Below are 21,909 nucleotides of genomic sequence, written 5' to 3'. Positions count from 1 at the left end.
TGCTCTCGGCTTTGGGGCCTTCAGAGTAGCCACCCCGGGCAGATTCACCTCCACGCTCCAGGCTGGTCCCCGCGCCCCATGATCCGACCGGAATGGCACAAGGCTTTGCTTACTTCTGTGGCTAGCGCAGTAATTCACACGTCACAGGCATTAAGGCGGCTGGAAGTGACTCAAAAAGGGCTCTTAGTCAAGAACAAGCCCCTAAGAGTGTCTCTTTCTTCCACGAATGATGACGAAATCAGATTCCAGAGCCCACGCCTTGACCAGCTGCAGTAGGTCTGGTCCACGTGGGAAATACAAGGAGGGACAAGACTGAGGGAGATCACGGTGTTCTCGGGGGCCTAGGGCTCACATATGACATTTGAGCTTGTCTGCAGCCCCTGGGGGCCCAGAGTGCCCCCCACACCACCAGCAGTCCAATCCCAATCCTCTGCAAGCCCACACGTATCACAAGCGCCAATTGTTAACGTTTTCTCCAGATGACCTGGTTAGTAAGATGATTTATGAAAAAATTTATACTAGGGGCGCCTGGGTGGCTCAGTCGGTTAAGTGTCTGCCTTCGGCTCAGGTCATGATCCCAGGGTCCTGGGATCAAGCCCCACATTGTGTTCCCTGCTCAGCGGGGAACCTGCTTCTCCCTTGACCCCCACCCCCAGGCTCATGTGCTCTCTTTCTCTCTCTCAAGTAAATAAATAAAATCTTTAAAAAAAAAAAAAAAGATTTACACAAAAGTAGGTAAAAACTTAAAATTTGAAATGATGTTCAGCCTCACTCACAGTAAGAGAAATGCGAATTAAAACCACAAGATATCACTTATGATCTAGCACGTTGGTCAAGACAAAATGATCAACTAACATACAGCGGTGATGCCGAGCCAGCTCCCTCATACCACAGTGTGAAGACAGTATCTTCCCCAAATCTAAAAAACAGGTAACTTTTTTAACTCCACAATTCCACTTGGCAATTCCCATGGTACTCCACTGTGAGGGTTTCAGTCTTAAATAATGCTGCACTGAATGTCCTTGATCCACATTTTTTTTTTTTTTAAAGATTTTATTTATTTGAGAGAGAGAGTGAGAGGGAGAGAGATCACGAGCAGGGGGAGACGCAGAGGGAAAAGCAGGCTCCCCACTGAGCAGGGAGCCCGATCCCAGGATCCTAGGATCATGACCTGAGCTGAAGGCAGTCGCCCAACGACTGAGCCACCCAGGCGCCCTGATCCACAACATTTCTAATTGCAAATGCCCATCAATAGGGGGTTGGTTAAATAAATTATGGAACATCAAAGACAACAGAGATCCATAAAGCTAACAAAAAAAAAAAAGAAAAAAAAAGAATGGGTGCTCCATTTGGGTTGATGTAGAAAGATTTTCAAAATGTTTTACCAAGTTAAAAAAGAAAGCACGGCACGTAACAATGTAACAGCAGGTTCACCATTTGTGTGACACATGGACACTAGTCCTGGAGGCCAGGCGTGGAGGAGACGTTTTTTACTGTAAATCCATTTTGCACTTTATATCAGGTACATAAATTATTTTTATTTTATTTATTTGACAGAGAGAGACACAGCGAGAGAGGGAACACAAGCAGGGGGAGTGGGAGAGGGAGAAGCAGGCTTCCCGCTGAGCAGGGAGCCCGATGCGGGGCTCCATCCCAGGACCCTGGGATCATGACCTGAGCCGAAGGCAGACGCCTAACGACTGAGCCACCCAGGTGTCCCTCAGGTACATAAATTATTTATCTAAAAGATTCCTTTTAAAAATGACAAATGCTAACGTCTCTCTGTTGGAAGAGTTACAGGTGTCTGTCCTAGGACAGGAGTTATGTGACGTTCTGTGTGAGGGCTACTGTCCATCTCAAACCGCAGGCCAAGTCCCTCCCCCTCCCGACTGGAGACTCATTTGCTGAATGGTTAAGCTTTATCCTAAAGAGACAAGTATGTGGTTCAGTGCAGGTCGGTGAGCAGAATAACAATCACGATTTAATTTCTTGATAGAAGTCATCATATTAAAAACCCTTAATTTTCTTCTAAAATGGGTAGTTAAAAAAAAAAGTGTATTAAAATTCGAAGTTGTGAAAACAAAGAAAAAACCTGTCCTGTTTCCCAGGCTGAGCAGACTCAGATTGAGGTAGATCCTGACAGATCCCCTAGACGGCCCGCAACGGAGAACACTGGGTCCCCTCCCTTCTTGTCCCTGGCAGGACGGAGCTGAAGGTCCTGTCTGGCACGTCGGGGCTGTCCTGTTGCTGGTAAGGACCAGCCTGCGCAGGCTGCCCCACAGGAGTGTCTGTGTGACCCTATCTCCTTGGAGACACTCCAAGTATCCTTCCCTGCTCATTTTTCAAGCACACCCAGCTCACCAGGATCAGGGACCAGAGCAAGTCTGTCTTTTCTATTCCCTTTGCCTTGACAGGTTCCTGGTGCTCGCTGGGGACATAAGCCACACCAGTCGCGGGAGTGACCGCTTCACGTGGCATGCTGGGGACAGCCCCTGCAGGTTCTCCATTATTTCTCAGGACCCCGGCATCAGCCTGGTGAGAATCAAGTACTATCTGATGCTTCCTCCAGGGAGGTGCCTGTCCCCCCTCTCCAGTCCTGGTCCCTCCTCTTTGCTTTTGAGTCTCTTTTCAGGATCATTCCATGGTCCACCGCATTGCGGGGGCGGGGAGGCCCTGCCCTCCCCCCGTGAACGTCCTACCCCCTCACAGCTGCCTCCCACCCAACCTTGTAATTTGAATGTATGTCTGGTTATTTTCTCAAACTGTTGTGTTCTTGGACAGTAACTCCAACACTGTTCCAAATAGGAGCGTGGAAACCAAGAGCTTCAGAATAAGTTTAAAAAAACAAAATTGAAACCAAGAAAATCCTACCCGACGTCTAAGACAACGCATTCCAATTTCAGCTACCTAATTTTTACTTAGAAAAAGAGGAAAACATACAATTTTATTCTTAAATCCTGATTCTTCAATGACTAAGACTTGGGCCTACGAAAAGGCCATCACTTTGGGGTATTTTCCTTGTGCGAACGGTAGCTCATTGCAACCTGCTGCTTTTGTGGCTAAGGAGAAAAAGATGCTCCAGCAACAGATTGAGCTGGCGGTACGAGTTACCTGACTTGCTTCGATAAATGAGATCTACTGCAGAAGTCACTGACTTGGAAAAAAATCTGAAGATCTCACTGTTGTGTCCCTTGCCAAATATTAACAAAATAGACACTCACATTAAGCTTTTAAAAATAAATATGGAAAGTCAGACCAGGGGCACTTGGGTGGCTCAGTCAGTTAAACATCTGACTCTTGGTTTCGGCTCACGTCATGGCCTCAGGGTCCTGGGCTTGAGCCCTGTGACAGGGCTCTGCACTCAGCAGGGAGTCTGTTTGAGATTCTCTCCCTCTCCATCCGCTTCTTCCTCCTCCTTCCCCAAGAGCTCTTATATGCATGGTGGGGGCATGTGTGCGAGTCTCTCTCAAATAAGTAAGTAAATAAATAAACCCTAAAGACTCAGCGAGACCCATGGAAGCCTGTGTGCCCGTGTGATTTGCTATTGTATGTGACCACATTATTTATTGTTAGGTCATCCTAGTTATTTAAATATCTCTATCAGATCCATTGGAAATGACAAAAATGTAATTTATTATGTCTCTTTATTTCCCATGCCAGTTCTACTATAGATGGAATGTTCTTTCCTGCCTATTTTTTAAAAAAATATTTTATTTGTTTGTTTTAGAGAGAGAGAGTAAGCACAAGCAGGGGGAGGGACAGAGAGACAAGCAGACTCTGGGTAGCCCAGAGCCCGCCACCATGGAGCTCGAGCCTACGACCCAGAAATCATGACCTGAGCAGAAACCAAGAGTCAGACGCCCAACCAACTGCACATCCAGGCGCCCCTCTACCCTGCCTTTTAAAAACTCAATGTGTTGTACATATTCACCCAGTCTATTCTCTGAAAACATGTTTTTTACATGTTTTGCCTTTGCACACTGTCTTACTAAGTAATTCCCCTATCATGGCACATTTCAGGTTCTTCCTGTCATTCTTCCCCTAATTTCTGCTGGAATGAACATCCTAATAAATAACTGTGCACATTTCTGATTATTTTTCAAGATAAATTTCTAGGAATAGTAATACTAGACCCGTGCAAACATCCCTTTGTAAGGGTTTGATACAAATATTGCTATTTTCTTCCTATCAGCTGTGTTTGAGAGTACTTACTGAAAAATCCCCCAACACCAGGTTCTAAATATATTTATATTTAAAAGTCTCTACCACTTGAAATGCTTATACCTCAATGTTGCTTTAATTTGGACCTCTGATTAAACCACTGAGTTTGATTCCCAACACCCCCCCGCCTTTTTTATTTAATCACTGGCCACTTGCAGTTTTCCTGAGAATTGTTTTGTCCATTTTTCTTTGGGATAATCATCTTTTTCTTATTGATAGAGCTCACTAATTGATCGAGGCCTGGGTTTTGCTGATATATACGAAAACAACTAAGTTTTACATGTTTATCTTAGAATCAGCCATCTCCCTGAAATGCCTAATAAAGATCCAGTACTTTCGACTCCCTCAAGATTTTTAAGTAGGCCGCCATCGTTGGCAGGTAAGGGTGTCTCTGACTGCCCTTCCTTACGGTTATCTCTTATTTCTTTCCTTGTTTTGCAGGACTGGCTAGAACTTCCAGACCAACATCAGCGTTTAGCAAGCTTCATTGTCTTGCCTTTATTGTCACCAACAATTCTTCATGAAATGTGATCTTGAACATAGACCTAAGATATTCTTGAACATAGACCTAAGATATTCCTTATAGGGGCACCTGGGTGGCTCAGTCGTTAAGCGTCTGCCTTCGGCTCAGGTCATGATCCCGGGGTCCTGGGATCGAGCCCCGCATCGGGCTCCCTGCTCCGCGGGAAGCCTGCTTCTCCCTCTCCCTCTGCCTGCCGCTCTGCCTACTTGTGCTCTCTCTCTCTCTGTCAAATAAATAAATAAAATCTTTAAAAAAAAAAAAAAAGATATTCCTTATAAATTTCAGAAAGTATCCTGAGTTTTGTATAGATGGAAATAAATGTGCTACTTCCCTTTTCAATGTCTTTGACGATCAGGGTATTCTCCTCCTCTGGTCTATTGATAATGAAAATTTTGGCCCCAAACTTTACACCATCTTTGCATTCATGCATAGGTCCTCAATGTATGTTCTTTTTTTTTCTTTTTTAAAGATTTTATTTATTTATTTGAGAGCACACGTGCGTGAGCATGAGTGTGGGGGAAGGGGAGGAAGGGCAGAGGGAGAGGGAGAAGCAGACTCCACATTGAGCCGGGAGCCCAACACAGGGCTCGATCCCAGGACCCTGGGATCATGACCTGAGCTGAAGGCAGACACTTAACCGCTTAACCAACCAAGCCACCCAGGCGCCCCTCAATGTATGCTACTCTTTTAATGTATCTCCAGATTTGATTTTCTTGTGTTTTATGTAAGTTTTTGCCTTATGTCACAGTAGACAGATCTAGATTTTACTTTTTGGGGGGTGTGCGAAAGAGTGCTTATTTGATTAGGTTGAACAGAATGAGGACATTCAATCTGTTTCTTTTCCTTTTTTCTCCACTTTTATAGAAATGTTTTAGTTTTTAAATTAAAATGCAGTAAAACTGACTTTTGGAGGCACGATTCTATGAATCTTAACACAGGTATAGATTCTTATAACCAACACTGTCACCAGGACACACAATGGTTCTATCACTCCAGAAAAGTCCCCTGTGCTCTCCTGTTCTAGGCACACCCTCCCCGCCCTCATCCCTGGTGACCACTGATCTGGTCTCTGTCACTGTAACTTTGTCTGGTTCAGAAGGTCCTCGATCACGTAGTGTGCAACCTTTCTGATTTCTTTCGCTCAGCAACGTGCCTTTGACGTTGACCTCAGCTGTGTACATCAATAGATCTTTCCAGTACTAAGTCGCGTGCCATTGTACAGAGCTTCGAGTCTCCTTATCTGTCTGTTAAAGGATATGTGGGTTGTTCCCAGTTTTTGGCTATGATGAATAGAGCTACTATAAACATTCATGTGCAGGTTTTTGTATAAATTGTAAGTTTTTATTTCTATAGGACAGGGGTTCTCAACCAAGAACTACTTTTGCTCCCCAGGGGACATTCTTCAGCTAGGTCTAGAGACTTCTGTGGTTGTCACAACTGGGGGTAGGAGTCTATTGCAATCTAGCAGCAGGGATGCTGCTAAACCTCTTACAATGCACAGGAGGAACCTCCCCCGCCCCCCCACCCCACAACAAAGAATGATCCAGCTCCAGACGTCATAATGTCGCTCTTGAGACACTGCGCTAGGTAAACACCTACAATTGGGACCACTGGGCTGTACGGTGTCTGGTCACTTATGAGAAACTGCCAACTCTTCTCCAGAGCAGCCAGACCATGTTGCAATCCCACCAGCAATGTACGTGAATTCAAGCTATCCCACATCCACACCAGCACTTGGTATCGTATTTTAATTTTTTTTAAGCTAGTGTATATTATCATTATTAGTTTGAAGAGGGCTTTTTTTTTTTTTGGTAGATTTCTTGATTTTTCTATATAGACAATCATCATATCATCTGCGAATAGGGACAGTGTATTTCTAACTTCCCTGCAGACTTTCTCTTCGACTCAGGGATTATTTAGAAATGTGCCCCTCGATTTCTAAGTGTTTGGAGATTTTCCTGTTATCTTTATGTCACAGATTTTCATTTTAATTCCATTATGACCAGAGAACATACTTTGTATGATTTGAATTCTTCTAAATTTGTAAAAGTGTGGTAAGGTCTACCTTGGTGAATGTTCTGTGTGCACTTGAAAAACAATGTGTATTCTGATAAGGTGTCGAGTGGAGCGTCCTAGAAACGTTATTAGTCCCAGTTGGTTGATGACACCCAACTCTTCTATATCTGACTGATTTCACGTCTCCTGGTCCCACTGATTACGAAGAGAGGGATGCTGAAGTCTATGAACTATGTGGATTTTGTTTTAACGTGTGTGTGCACTACTGGATCAGATTTGGTTGGTAATATTTTCACTTGATTTGTGTATTTCCCTCTTTTCCATGCTCTAGACCACAGGACAGCAAACCAGAGCCCATGGGCTGGCCAACTGTGAGCATAAAAAAAGTTTAACCCGGAATGTCCATCCCTTTACATGCTCTTTGCGGCTATGACATTATAACAGTGAGCCAAGTGGTTCTGAAAGAGGCTACAGGGCCCACAACGCCTAAAATATTTACTATCTGGTCCTCTAAGAAAGGATGACCCCCACTCTAGATATTTCCTGACCAACACAGGAGACACCTGTGGCTCTTGAAAGGGAAGTTAGTTTTTTTTTTTTTTAAAGATTTTATTTATTTATTTGAGACAGAGAGAATGAGAGAGAGAGAGAGAGAGAGATCACATGAGAGGGGGGAGGGTCAGAGGGAGAAGCAGGCTCCCTGCTCGGCAGGGAGCCCGATCTGGGACTCGATCCCGGGACTCCAGGATCATGACCTGAGCCGAAGGCAGTCGCTTAACCAACTGAGCCACCCAGGCGCCCGGGAAGTTAGTTTAAATCACGCAGAATTAAACGTTCAGTTCCTCAGTTGCACCAACCATATTGCAAACACTCGGCAGCCACACGCAGCTGGTGACTTTGGGGGATGCAGCCGTGTTCTAGACTAGCCCAAGGGACAAGAAACTTCTCTGTGCTTTGACCACTTGGCACAACTCAGCCATCTGGGTGCAACATCTCTTTTGTAGACTTTTTTGGTTACCTGGTATATTTTGGTGTTTAAAAAATTTTTAGTTTTGAGTCAGTTTTTGGTAGCTTCTATTTTCCTAGGAAGGCATGCATCTCATTACAACTTTACACGGTATCTTTTGATCTCCGCTCCATCTGCTTTCCTTAGGACTGCCTTTGTGTATTTCCCCCCGAATGTCTCAAAGCTGACCTCTGAGTTCAGTTAATTCTGTATTTATTCCTTATTTAATAATTAAAGCATGTAAGGTTGTGAATTTTTATCCAAATGCAGCTTTGGCAGCATTCCACATGTTCTTAAAATGTAGCATCCTCCTCATTATCTTTGAAATAATCTGTCAACATAAGATTTACTTTCTTATCTCAAAGGTTAGGAGCATTTTAAACATTTCTGATTTGAGGTTTTTACATTGTTTACATTTACTTTCTTGTTTCACTGCACTATAGCGAGTGATTATGACCAATACAGTTTTAATAAATATTTATTGAACTTTTTCTTATGGCTTAATATATGACCACTTTTTGGTGGTATTTATGGGCACTGGAAAATAAAAGATTGCTTCTCTTAAGAGCACTGCTGTCCAAAAGAAACAAAAGTCTCATACACAATTTTAAATTTCTTAGCAACCACTTAGTAACTATTAAAAAAGGTAAAAAGAAACAGGAAAATTTTTAACATATCTTATTTAATCTAATATATTCAGAATATTATATCAGCATGTAATAGAAAAATTATTAATAAGGTACTTTGCTTTCTTTTAATTTGTGCTAAGTCCTCAAAATTTGGTGTGTATTTTATACACATGCCACGTTTCCATGAGGATCAACCACGTTAAGAGTTCAGTAGCTACCAATGGCCTGTGGCCACTGCAGGGGACTGCACATCCTCAGTGACTTCAAAGTTCCGTAAAAATATTTTAATCCACCTCATTACGTTTTGCAGATTGCTAATATCCATGGATGTCCTACTCTTACAGAAAATACTATAGCGTGGACAGCAACGTCTGCTCACGTTTCTACCAGAGTCCACTCTATCTGGCTGCCAGTTCATAACAGTTTGTAATATTACCTTTTCATTGTAAAGTGTACCTCTTAGGAATGGCTTTCCCAATCACAGACATAACGTCCAGGAGCCTAGGTTTCAAAAAAATAAAAAGCCTGGCAGATTTTCTATAAAAATGACCAAATGTTTTTATGTGGAAAAAAGATACCACAAAGCAGAAGCCACTTAAGGGCTCGATTGAGGTCAGTCTGTCCAGCTCTTTATCTTGTTAACTCATTTATCTTCACAACCCTGGGATGCAGGTACTAGGATGATCCCAGTTTTACAGATAAGGAAACAAAAGCAAAGAGAGGTTTAGTAACTTGCCCAAGGTCACACAGCTAAGAAGCAGCAGAACTGAGACTCAAACCCATACTACATCACTTCTCCTATACTACAGGATGGAAGAAAATATTTTAAACATATTAAAAGAATGTAAAAGCCAGAATGTATAAAAAGCTGCCATCCATCATGAAGAAAAATATAAACAACCCAACAGAAAAAAGGGCAAAGGATAAGAACAGGCAATTCATAGACAAGTGGAAACAGCATATGAAAAGATGCTCAATTTACAAGTCAGCAAGGACAGGCAGGTTAAAATGAGATAGGATTTTTCATCCAACAGATGGGCTGATGGGAGCAAACACCATGAAGTCTGCTAACAGGGCTGGGAGGCTGGGTGAAAATGGCGTCTCTCCCACCCCGTAGTAGCATGACATGTGTCCTGCCTTTCTGAATGGCAACTTGGCAGTGTCCACCACTTATTTTTTTGAGAGAGCGAGAGAGATGGCATGCACGAATGGGAGGGGCAGAGGGAGAGAATCTCAAGCCGACGCCACACTGAGCATGGAGCCCTAAGTGGGGCTCGATCTCACGACCCTGAGATCATGAGCTGAGCCGAAACCAAGAGTCGGACGCCCAACTGATGGCACCACCCAGGCGTCCCTGTCCACCACTTAAACTGCACTTCTCTCCTGACCAGCCACAGTTTCCCTGCTTTACAAATCCCAGCTCACAAGTCCCCAGGGATGTCAAGTGGGCACACCGAAGCTCCCCCTAATCAGGGTCCCCACATGGCCACTTGCTGAGTCAATGGCACGGTTTCCCTGCAAAGTTGAGCGGGATCCGCTGAGTGCTCTGGGCAGCAGGCTACTCTCCAGGTCAGCTGCATGCTTCCTCTCCTCCCCCGCCCCACCGCGGGAGCCCCCTGTGTTCGTCCTTGCTCTCATTCAAGCCAGCGGCACTCAGGACACAGGGAGTTCTAAGCTAAAACTAAAACTAAGCTGAGGCTCTACGTTGCTAAAAACCAAAATCAAAATCAAACTGCTGTTGAACAGAACAAATATAAATATGGGGGGAAGCCTTATAAAGATTTGTAAGGATTTTGCACCTAAGAGTCTTCTTAAATGTATGAACCCCAAAACCAGATGGTGCATTATGACTATCCTTTATCAGGAGAGATAAGCCAGACACAGCCCGTCCTCCGGTGAGAAGCCGGGAGCCAAGGCCAGCACATGTTTGCGCTGCATTTTTTTAAACAATGAAAATCTATTAATGAGTAGCTTATTTAACTTTAAAACATTTAAAAATACAGCGATACCTTTATCAATGTGAAGGATACCTTGAATAACACAAAATGACCCGTTTCCTTCGTTAACTTATCCCAGATTCCACGCTGTCCCACAATATAATGGGTCTAGATTTCCAATCAATTGGAGGAGTTCTGTCTTTCCATGGAGGATGTAAGCAATTTACACTCACTGTAACTGATACGTTTGCTATTGACTCTGCCCCCTTATTTTATGCTATTTTGGGGGGCTTTTTTTTTACTGTTTGCTTTTACTACAAAGGCCCCCTTCTCTCTCTGCTTTTAGCTTTGCTTATGTCACAGAAGGCTTATATCATGTTTTAAGTTCTACTAGGGTTTATCTCCAAGCTTTCTAAAGGACTTAGAATCTTTACTTCTCTAATTATCAAGGTAAAAAAAGAAGTATTCCCCCAGAAACTGGTCTTTTTTCCTTGTTCTGGGGGTGAAAAAAAAGGCCCTGTGGTGGTGATACTGTGTGAAGGAAGCCAAATACAAAACAGTATTGCATAATTCCTTTCATATGGAAGTCAAAGTTAAGGACGGTGGCCCTATCAGTGGCTGGGGGAGCCCCAAGGTAGGAGGGATGGACAACTGCAGGGGGATTTCTCCACGTGTTCTGGCACCTTCCACGTGCTTGCCTCAGTGGAGATATCCCCCACATGTGTCTTCATTTCTGACTGGGGGCAAGGGGCATCTTTATGTCTCCTCCAGTGTTTTTGTAGAAGCCGCATTGGGAACAGGTGACTACACGTTGTTTCCATCAGATGTTTCATTAGAAACTCCTGACACAGCCATTTACAAATCCCTGCTCACAAGTCCCCAGGGATGTCAAGCTGCAACCGATCCCTCCTGATCCTCCCAGACACAAATCCAGCCTCCCCAAGCCTCCCCCAGCAGCCAGCGAGCGCACCCTGGTCAGCAGTATCCTCAGTCCTGGTCGTGAGCGGTGCGCAGGTTACTTTGCCTTTTAAATACACGAGAGGAGCAAATGTTTCTCCAGACTCCAGCGCGGGAGGGAGGGGCGGGGGTTAAAGTGAGGCAGACATCTGGGGCTAGAACAAGTTCAGGACAGGTCTGAAGGGGTGTGTGAGTATGGGGGACAGGACACGGATGAGGACATTGCACTGAACCAAATCTCTTCCTTTCCCCCTCTATCTCCATTTTTGAAATTTCACAGTGAACACACATGTGCACAATCACCAATCCTCCCCACCGTTCTCTCCCCTTGCCCTTGATCGGCCGCGCTCCCGTCCCTCTAGACCGCGGGCTTTCTCTCTCCACCTTCGCTCCACTGAAATGCACACGCCGATTTCTTAGCCCCGTGTTTCCGCATGTCCGTGACTGTAACTTTCTCATGGATCACTTCTCCCGCTAGCAATACACCGTTAGGCAACCCAGTGCTCTTGCCTCGGCCTAGCTGACGGGCAAGGTCTGCCTGGACCATCAAGAGGAGCCGGGAAGGCAGAGCCCTCCATTTCGGCACCATTTCGGCAGGGTTCATGGGACTCCGGAATAAAGCGGTGGACGTGAACCTCAGGGGACTGACCTCCTTCACAGGCTCAGTGAGCTGGGTGTCACCAAGGGCACCAGGCTCACGTGTGCCCGGGGATACCCAACAGTCGCTCTCTCCTAATACAGCGACGCCCAAACACTCCCGACTGGGCTGAGCTCTCCTACAAGGTAACGAGCTATTTTTGGTTGCCTGTGAAATAATGTGAATTTCCCTGCCTGTTCTGGATGGCTAAACCCTGCCAGGGATTCTGGCGAGCTGGCGGGGGCGCCTCCCTCACGCAGGAAGCCTCAGCCGAGCCGGTTAAAACACCTGTACGTTCTGAACGGAGCTCCCCCCCCCCCCCCCGGGGTGGCCCTTTACCTCCTGCAGTTTGATCTCCTCGGGCTGGAGGATTTCCAGCACCCCGCTGCTCTGGATCTCCGGGAGGTCCTGCCAGAGGTTAAATCTCGAGTGGGGGTTACTGAGTAGGCAGATCTGGGGCAGAGCCTTCCTCTCAGGTGGGCTTGCTTTCTCGTCCTCCTCCTCCTCCTCCTCCTCCTCCTCTTCTGGAGTCTCCTCGCTGACCGGGGAGCTGTGGGCATTGGTGTGTATCTCTGCATCCTGCTGCCTCCTGGCTTCAATTTCTTGGAGTGTTGATTTATCTCGGTATTCCTGATACAGGAGTCCTGAAATCAAGTAGAGTTGTAATGAAGAAAAGGGGAAGATTTCAGAGGAAGCTCTTTCCCGATCACTAGGTCAAGACTTGGTCCTCTCATCAAGGGCAGATGCTGTGCCCAGGAGAACAGAAAGCAAGCCAGCCCGCCCACGCCTGTCCCCGCAAAGGGCTCTACCAGGCCCAATGAATGTCTTCATTCCTTGGGAATGATCAGCATATGGAAGTTCTTTCCAACAAATAAAGAAATCCCTGAACGCATTCAGAATCCAGTCACACAAATATACGCTTTCCGCACACACACTTGGCAAATGAGTCTAGAACTTGATGTGTTAATAACCAGTGTGCACAGTTGATGGAAATGTCCCGATTATGTTTCAATATCCCAACAGTATGCTTTCCCTAGCCTTAAATGCTTCAGTATTAAAACTCAAGTATGTTCATTTGTGAAATGGGAGTAGTTGTAAATTCTCATTTTGAAGGGAAAAACCAATAGTTCATCAACCTTATAATTCAAAAAGGAAACATTCCTTTTTTGCTTTTACAGTTTCAAACTTACTTCCCTGACCAACTGTACTTAAAATAAATGCATTCTAAGTCTTGGGGGCACATATGAATCAGCACAAATGTAGCATCTCCGGGGGGGGGGACCCATTTCAGACATCCGGTTTTGGGGTGGAGGGACTGTCTTTTTACAGCAGGAAAGCCTCAGGGGGAAAAGGGGGGTCCTGGCCCCAGGCAGTGGGAGGAGGGGAGTGGGGGAGGAGTGGGGAGGGGGTCAGACCACTAAGGTCTTGTCTGCCTGCCATGCCATGGAGGTGGCAGTCTATTCCGTGGGCAAGAGGGAGGTCCCGAGAGACCTCAGGCAAGCAACTCTGGTCTCCATCTTTGGGTGGGTGTGGATAGGAAGAGAGAGGCTGTGTTAATTCCCCAAGGGGGTGATGATGGAGGCCTGAACTGCAAGGGCGGGGGAGGGATGGAACCACGTGCCTGGTTCAGGGAACAGGGTTAAGGTAGAAGATGGGTCCTGGGGACTGCCTGGTGCTGGGGGGCGGGGGGAGCAGAGAGATCCAGGTGCTTCAGAGGGGCCCCCAGCTGGAGAGGTCCAGCTGGCAGCTAGCTGAACACACTGGTCTGGACAGCATTCGGGGCCCCTGGACATGTCTACTTATATAACAAAGAATTTTCCCAGGAAAATTCTAACTGGGATAAATGTACCACTTGTAAAGCACTCTCTCTTACAATGCAGACAAACGTTAGCGATTGTTCCTTTCTTATTGCATTGTTGAATGTATCTAAACAGGAGACAAAGGAAGGATAGAAAACCTGAATGTGGCCGGATCACGTATATTCATGAACGGGAGCCCCATAAATCCGCCCTGTGGAACTAATTAGTTGGCTTCCTATGCCCCATAACACAAGATTATAAAGCCTTTATGGTAAGTACAGCATTTACTTTAAAAAATTAAGATCCTGTGATTTTGCAATGTTACCATCCAGCAGAATACAACAGGAAGGCAATCTGACAAAGGAACGAGAAAGAGAAAAGCGAAGTCTCTGTCAAATGCAATCCGGACTGAAGATCTATAAAGACAGAGGTTTAACGCCACTGCGTCCATCACGACCAGTCATGAGCATAAGACACAACTGTTGTGCTGACCTTGAACCAACTGTTCTCCTGTGATTCTGATGCACGGTGTTTACAGAGGTTTAAAGAAACCAAGTTTCCACGAGTTGACTTGGATTCACTTTTCAATGCGAATGAGCCTCCCACCCAGCAGGTACTCAAATATTTGTTGCATTGAACCCCTTTTAAAAATGCAGCTTTGGGGCGCCTGGCTGGCTCAGTCTGCAGAGCATCAGACTCTCGATCTCAGGGTTGTGTGTTCGAGCCCCACACTGGGTGTGGAGCCTACTTTAGGAAAAAAATGCAGTGTCGAAGCTTCGCCGAAGTGTCTAATTTGGCATCTTTTTGACAGTTCAGAAATCTGTCTTGTACATGCTATCATGGGCACATATGGGTAAGTACTATCTCCAGCGTCTCCGTGTGATACATATGGTGAAAAGAGACGGAAATATCAGCGTTGTGGGTAGCCGGGCTGGAAATATTAATTCTGAAATCACATTGTGGCAGACACTGTTGGCTGTCTCTCCTATATCCCTCACACCCCGGGTTCCCAGCTAGCAGGGGAGGGGTGTCCTCTGGGGGCTGACCCATTTGGTGCTCAGGGAAGTGGGTGAACGCTGACTGATCAAAACCCACTGTGACGTTATGTAGTACACGTGAAGCTACTGTTACACTGTATGTTAACTGGAATTAAAATAAAAAATTAAAAAAAAACTTTCTCCGGAGGGAAAACAAAAAGCAACAAAACAGAACAAAATAAACAAACAAAAAAGAAAATATTCTTTAGGGAGCTCTCAGTTGTCTCAGTGGTATAATGGCTTAGCCTTAGGGACTCCCTTGACAAGAGAAAAATCACAGAAATTAGACTCAAGACTTAGAAAATAAATGTCCACATCCAATGTAAATTTCCCTTAAAATCTGGCCTCATATGCCCTATAAAATTTACAGAGAGCACTCAGTCCTAATCTCTAGGTTCAAAGTGTACAGGTTGCTCATATATATGCGGAAAGCCAGGAAATAAATTTAACAGAAGCACTTGGAAAAAAAACCATACTTCCCTCCCTCTTGCCAGTGGTGGGTTCAGACATGAGCATGACACAACCTGGCCAAGGAAAGTAAGGGGACATTTTACATCCTTGAGAAGGGCTTCCCAGGGCGCCTGGGTGGCTCAGTAGGTTAAGCATCTGACTCTTAGCTCAGGTCTTGAGGGGTTGTGAGTTCAAGCCCAACACGGGGCTCCATGCTGGGCGTGGAGCATACTTAAAAAAAAAAAGAGAGTGAAGGGCTTCCCAAAAAGACATCCCTCTTCAGCAGACACCTGAAGAAAAACTTTTCTTTTTTGCATTTACATGTGGCTGCTTGGGGATGCCATGCCTGGAGCTGTGGCAGCCATTTTGTGACATGAAGCACAAAGGCCAAGAATGGTAGAAGGAAAGGAGCTGGGTAACTGCTTGGCTGAATGAACCAAATTCCAGAATTTTCTACCTCTAAATGAGAAAAAATACTGCCATTGTTTACGGTCATTTTTTGCCGGATATTCTGTTACTTTTAGCCAAGGACTCCCAACACAAGTAACTTTAGAATTTTCTTAAAACTCTTACTTCTTTCTGAAGTATTTAGAATATGAATTTAAATACCAGTTTTCCTGGAATTACTGTGACTACAAAAAGTTATTTGACACACTGTGTAACCATTTTTCAATGCCTGTTTATTTTTATTGGTCTTAAAGTCAGACTAATAGCGTAGCTTTACCTGAGGAGCTACATGTTAGCTGATTAAATTTCTGTATTCATTGTTCTCTTAATATGTTTTCCTATCTTATATTTTGTACAGTCAGCAAGCACAACTTTATATGAAAATGAACTTTACTGGTAAAATCTTGCACCCGGTATAGTATATTCGTGCAGATATACAAGACCCAGTTCCCATCTTCCCTACTTAAAATGTTTTGTACCAGGCTGGGTGTGCTGCCCTACAAAAGAGGGTAAGTCCCCAGCTCCTCTTGCCAAAGCCCCTGGAGTCATTCAAAAATCTCACTTTCTGAAGAGAATCATTTTTTTCTTTGAATCACTCAAACACAAACTTCCAAAGGGCGGGGGATTCATTTATTTTTTAGCAAGCACCTTCTATGTGCCAAGCATTTGTCAGGTCAGAGACAGCGACAGTGGGCACGGGCACGCGAAACCAACGGCCGGGGCTCAGGGGCTGTGATCTGTAATGACAGCTGCGCACCGTATCGTGCACAGTCCCGGAGGAATTCTGTTCCACCCTCCATGGGAGACACCGCAGACTCGAACACGGGGTCTGCAAATATGCCCATACGCGTTTCCTACTTTCTTCCCTGCTTCATTTTACTGTGGTTGTAGGAATTGGTCCTTTCCGGATAACCTGGCAAAGGATTCACTTCCTTCCTAGAGCTAAAAGCAGGGAGGGCTGTTGTAGGACTCTGCTTAGCACAGTCCCCAAGTCCGTGACGAGGGAAGTGAGAAGGTGCTGACAGCTCTGGGCTGTCATCCGTCCGTCACAGCTGGTGAGCAACTACTATGGATCCAGCCCAGGAGCCAGGAAAAGATATTCACCAATTATACCAGCAGATAGTGGAAGCGGGCAGTGGGAGAAAAGACTCAGAATGTCAGTCTCTACACTTTGCCAGACGAGGGATGGGAGGGCCAGCAGGGGTGCGGGCCAGAGCCCAGCTTCAAGCCTGTGCCACTAGCCTAACAGGACCAGCCGCCTCCAGGAGACGTGTCTCCACACGCCCCGATGCAGAGGAGAGCCTCTCTCTCTGGGCAAGGAGGTACGGAGCTCTCCACCCCCACTCTATGTCCTTCCCAGTTACGACACGGATGTGAGCCGTGGGAGATCCCTTCCAAGAGGGTGGAAGTCAAGGTTTTCAGCGTCTGCCAAGGCAGAGGGGGTTGTCCTCACCACAAAGGACAGCGTGGCAGAGAGGTGGGAGAAAAAGGTTTGAGTTTTTGTCTTCAGCTCAACCCCCCTCCGCTCCCCCAGCAAATAAAGGGCGAATCTGCCACCATCACGGCCACCAGCCAGCCTGACGCCAACCAAATTCCCGGAGTCAGCGCTTCGCGCGGCACAACGGAGCGCCTCCACCCCCTCAGCTGTGCCCGGCTCGGCTCCTGTCTGGCTTCAGTCTGGAAAAACCCTCCCAGGGGAGAGGGGGCTGGCCCCAGAAGTCTCCGGAAGGCAGGGTCTCCTGGGGCAACAGAAGCTCTACTTCCACTTCCCATCTATCTGAACGTCTGGGATGGAGGACGATGGCGATGTATTTAGGGAAGCGAATTTCCAAACCTAGAATTTTAACTTAACGGATAAACCGTCTGCTGCACTGACAACACTTTAGAACGAAAAGCTTTTCTCAGCAGCTGGTACCATTTCCCAGGGAATGGAACCCAAGTGACCCATTCACTACCACCTCTGGTGACTGTGATGGGAACTAGCTGGATGTCATTAGCAATTTTTGACTTTTAAATCCAAGTGCTCGGGTTCTTGGGACACCTTCTCAATCCGCTGTCTGCATTCACACGGTACATGAGCCGCAGTGGCGGGGAAGGTGCGCACACAAGGCTGCGCCCCACACCTCCGGCCAGTTCCTGGAAAAGCAGGGGAAACCAGGCTTGCCTTCCTAACCCAGGGGCCTCTGGGGCGCCCACTTTCTCTCCACTTTCCCCTGTGCCAAGTCCCCCATGCCTCTTCTTGCTGAGCCTGGGTCTCTGCAGAAACCATTCTCAGACTTTGCTGTCCTGCAGGTCTTCCCAGGGCCCCTGGGGTGGGGGGGGGGCACTCAGGCAGCACCCCCTCCTGCAAGGCCCAGCACCTCACCCCTGGTCTTTTTGGCAAAAATGACAAGGGGACAGAGGGCCCTTCCCAGGAAGGGGCTGGGCAGGTACACCTCTTCGGAGAGCAGGACAGAAATCCATTTGCTGAAGCCCAATTATACAGCACTATTGAAATGTGGTGGTTTTGCCGATGGAACCATTTAGAGCCAAATATGTCAAAAACGTTCCTTAGTCACATCAGATACCTTTGCTCACCGAAATGCAACGACATCTCAGGAGCAGGGGGACCCTCAGAGTCCGCCAGAAACCCGCCTTTCCCCAGCGAAGCCCGGCTGCCGCCAGGGACACCCACCTATTTGTTCGATGAGGTTTCTCCAGGAGTCGGCGGGAATGGGGTGGATCATCTGCAGGGCCTCGGTGAGCGTGGTGGGGCTGTCGGCGAGCGCCGGGCACTCCTCGGGTGTGGCCCCATTTCCCGGGGTGGAGGACGACTCGCTGCCAGAGAGAAGGAGGGGCAGGGCCTGTTATTTTTAAGCAATGACACACCTTGGCCAGCTCGCGAGTGGCGTCCGCACAAGGGGCCCTGGCCAACTGGACCCTACCCGGGACGGTCCAGGCCGAGCGGCCGTCGCCCCTCCGGGCCAGGCGGGCCCCACAGACCCTTTTTGTCACCTCACCAGGGAGCGACCGGGTGATTCATTCCTGCACCAGCCCGCCCAAAACCTTCATGTTTTCGGAGCTCGCGGGCAGGCGTCGGAAACTTGGCGCGCCCTGCCTGCTCCGCGGCGCCGACCGGCCGCCCCGACGGGTCCGGCGGCCGAGATCCCAGCCGGCGCTGCTCACCCCGCGCCGTTCGATGTCACACGACCCCCGGCCCCCGACTCCCTTCGGGCTCCGATCCTCGCGTCCCAGGGCCACGCGGCGCGGGGAGGGGGGCGCCGAGCAGGACGCGCGCGCCTAGGGCGCTTTGGGAGGGAGCGCGGGAGGAGCCCGGGGCAGGGGTCCCGGCGTCGGCGGCCGGAGCCGGGGCGCACTCCCAGCCCCGGGCGCGGGGGCTGCACGACCCGCGCCGCGGGTGGGAGTGGGGGGCGGCGGAGCCGGGGGCGGGCGCTAGGCCGCGGGGGGTCGGCGTCTCCCGCCGGCGCGAGGGGGGGGCAGAGGCGCGCGGGGGCGGCGCGCGGGGGTCGCTACGGCCGCTCGTTCTCACCTGCCCGGCAGGTGTCCCGACGCCGAGTCGCGCGCGTCGCTCTCCGAGGTGGAGCTGTCGTGGTCCACGGCGCAGGCGGCACTGAAGGCTGCGGCCAGCAGCTCCATGGGGGCCGGCGGCCGGGCGGGCGCTGGGGCCGGGTCGCGGGCCGTGCCGGGGGCTCGGAGCCGGGCCGGGGGCGACGAGTGGGCTCCAGAACCGGGTCGCAGCGCGCGCCGCCCGAGCCGGAGCTGCCGCCGCCGCCGCCGCTGCCGAGCGCTCCCGCAGGCTGGCGGACCGGCGGGCGCGCGCCTGGAGGCTCCGGGTTGCCACGGCAACGGGGGAGGCGGGAGGGGCGCGCGCGGCGGGGGCGAGGCCGGGCGGCGGCGGAGCGGGGGAGCCCGGACTGGGTGCGACCCGGGCCCCGCGGGCGCCGACTGCAGCCCGGGCCTCCCTCCCGGCCCGCGCCTCCCTCCCCCGCCGCGGCCGCGCCCGGCCCAGGGAGACGGGCAGGATGGGTGGGGGCCGGCGACCAGCGCCTTCACCTCCCGCCCCCTCCTCGTCGTCTGGCGGCCCCCGCCCCGCCCCAGCTCGCACCGCGAACTTGGAAGGTACGGGTCACGTGACCCTCTGCCCCACGCCCCCTCGAACCTCCGCCCGGCCCACGCGGCGCATCCTCTGCTGCCCTCCCCACAGGCACCGGCCCGGGGACCCCCGCCTCTTATGCCCCGGACCCAGCTTTTGTGGAGTGCGTCCTCACTGGACGTCCTCACTCTGTCTGAGGGAGCCCGAGGTAGAGACTGGGGTCTTAAAGCGACCCTGCACCCCTGCTCCTGACAGACTATGGAAAGGGGGACCGCTGGAGGCCTCTTCCCTGCGGGGCTGGCCGCCCTCGGAAACCCCGAGGGTCTGGTGGCCGGGGTTGGGCATGGGGGAGCGAGAAGAGGACGAAGTGCCCTCAAACTTCCACCCGGTTTCCCTGCCTGCTCACATTGACCCTTGCAATCTGCTCCTTCGGGTTAACTAGTTCAGTCCACTTCTGGATACACAAAACCAGCAAAAAGGGCTAACTGGAGTCGAGTGGAATGTGAGTGATCCGGTGTGATGGGGAAATCTAGAGGGATTTTCATCAAGCGAGACCACTGGCCTGGTCCTCGGTGTCCTTTTCTGAGGCCAGCCTGCCCGCTTCCCCGGGTGGGACGTCGGTGACAGCGGCCAGCTTCTGCAGGCCAGGGCGGGTTCCTGGGGATGCCTGGGGGCGTGGGGAGTGGCGTGCAGAGCAAAGTGAAAAATCTTCCTCTGCACATTGCCCTGTACCTTCCACCCACTGGGCATTTATTTAAGTTAACCAATTCCTCCTTTTGGGATGCAAATAATCCTGGTGGGAGGGCTTTAGTTACTGGTTAGTAGGTTGGCTCTATTGGGTTCCTTAGCCAGCCAGCTTGAACACCGAGGTTGTGGTAAAAGGGAGAGTTTGGGGCGGAACGAAAGAAAGCAGCTTGAGGGGAGGCTTGTTGCCTGGAAGGGAACTCCCCTCCCCAGACACTAGCAGGAGAACCCCCATGGGCCTTCCCCCAGTCCTGACTCTGGGAAAAGGACTCAGGTTGACTGAATCCCAATCCCTAAAGCTGCCACTTCGCCCTTGGTCACCTTGAGGGGCCACGATGGAGGGGTCTGACTTCTTGCTCTTAAAGCCGCAAATTATTTGCATGACAACCACCTGCTCTTTTTCCAAGACAAACCCTTTCCTTCCTTGACTCATTCCACAGATCCCAGAAAACCCTCTCCTGAACTCCACATTTTCATCCGCTCTCTGGCCATATTTGCCGTGATGCCTCCTACACATTCCACTATGGCACACGCATGTCCCCACTGCTCTCAGCAGCCAAGCAGGAGACCAGGCAGAACCCCAGAGCTGGCCTCAACCTTCTTCCTGTCACCCCACGCCTCAGGGCCTTGCTGAGCCCCCTGGATCCCTAAAGTCCTTCAAAGTAGTACTCCTCACCCCCACCCCCTGCATTTGGACCTCTCCCCAGTCCATCCTTCTCTCTGCCCCTTTTCTAAATTATGGGTCTGCTTTGGTCCCTTTCCTGCTTAACAACCTGCATTGCAGTCCCATCACCACCAGCCCCCTGGCACAGTACCAGGCTCTTCAGCAGCATGCCACTCCTTTTCTGTTTCCTTGGGGCCACTGCCCTTGCCGGCTCCTCTGGGGCTTTAGCTTCAACACGTACTTTTCCAGGCTCTGGGCTTTGCAAGTGCTGTTCCCTCTGCTAGAACTCTGCTCCCCTGGTCAAGTCCTCACTCCTGCAGGTCGAGGCACACGGGGGCCTCCCCACCAGGCCCCTTCCCCTGAATAACCAGTGGCATTACCTGGCACCGTAATTCTCTGTGAATAGAGCCATCCTTACACTAAGCCATGGTTCCCTTCATGGCTCATTTTTCATCAGGGCCCAAGGAAGAGCACTGTGTGGACAGTCCGTACGACCGACCTCTTAGGATGGTTTCACCAGCCCTTAAATTTGATGTAACACTAAGCTGGAAGCTGTTACTTTCACACTTTGCTTCACCAAGGGGAAAAGATTCATTTTTTTTTTTTTTAATCAGAAAATACTCAAGCGAAATTACATATATTAAGATGAGCATAATAAAACCTTCCATAATAAAAAGAAGCTAAAAATATCCTCCTAATTATAAAATCGGTTTAGAAAGTCACTGAGTTCTGAAGGCATATAACTTTAA

The 21,909-nt window shown here is 49.1% G+C and overlaps 2 protein-coding genes across 2 annotated transcripts in view; one reads left to right on the top strand and one right to left on the bottom strand.

Moving 5' to 3' along the window:
- NGEF (neuronal guanine nucleotide exchange factor) overlaps positions 1 to 19,435 on the bottom strand; it is a 38,495-nt gene extending 19,060 nt beyond the window's left edge. The window contains exons 1-3 of the mRNA XM_032397474.1: positions 19,189 to 19,435; positions 18,334 to 18,476; positions 12,266 to 12,570 (exon numbers count right to left, since the gene is read on the bottom strand). Coding sequence (XP_032253365.1) covers positions 12,266 to 12,570; positions 18,334 to 18,476; positions 19,189 to 19,295 — 555 coding nt within the window. The 5' untranslated portion in view covers positions 19,296 to 19,435. The remainder of the gene's footprint in view (positions 1 to 12,265; positions 12,571 to 18,333; positions 18,477 to 19,188) is intronic.
- Positions 19,436 to 19,725: 290 nt separating this feature from the next.
- The window catches only part of NEU2 (neuraminidase 2), an 80,250-nt gene continuing 78,066 nt past the window's right edge, over positions 19,726 to 21,909 (top strand). The window contains exon 1 of the mRNA XM_032397586.1: positions 19,726 to 19,778. The gene's annotated coding sequence lies outside the window, so the exon portion shown is untranslated. The remainder of the gene's footprint in view (positions 19,779 to 21,909) is intronic.

The sequence above is a fragment of the Phoca vitulina genome, unplaced genomic scaffold (assembly GCF_004348235.1).
Source record: "Phoca vitulina isolate PV1807 unplaced genomic scaffold, GSC_HSeal_1.0 scaffold1, whole genome shotgun sequence".
NCBI lineage: Eukaryota > Metazoa > Chordata > Mammalia > Carnivora > Phocidae > Phoca > Phoca vitulina.
This window is presented reverse-complemented; position numbering and strand designations above follow the sequence as displayed.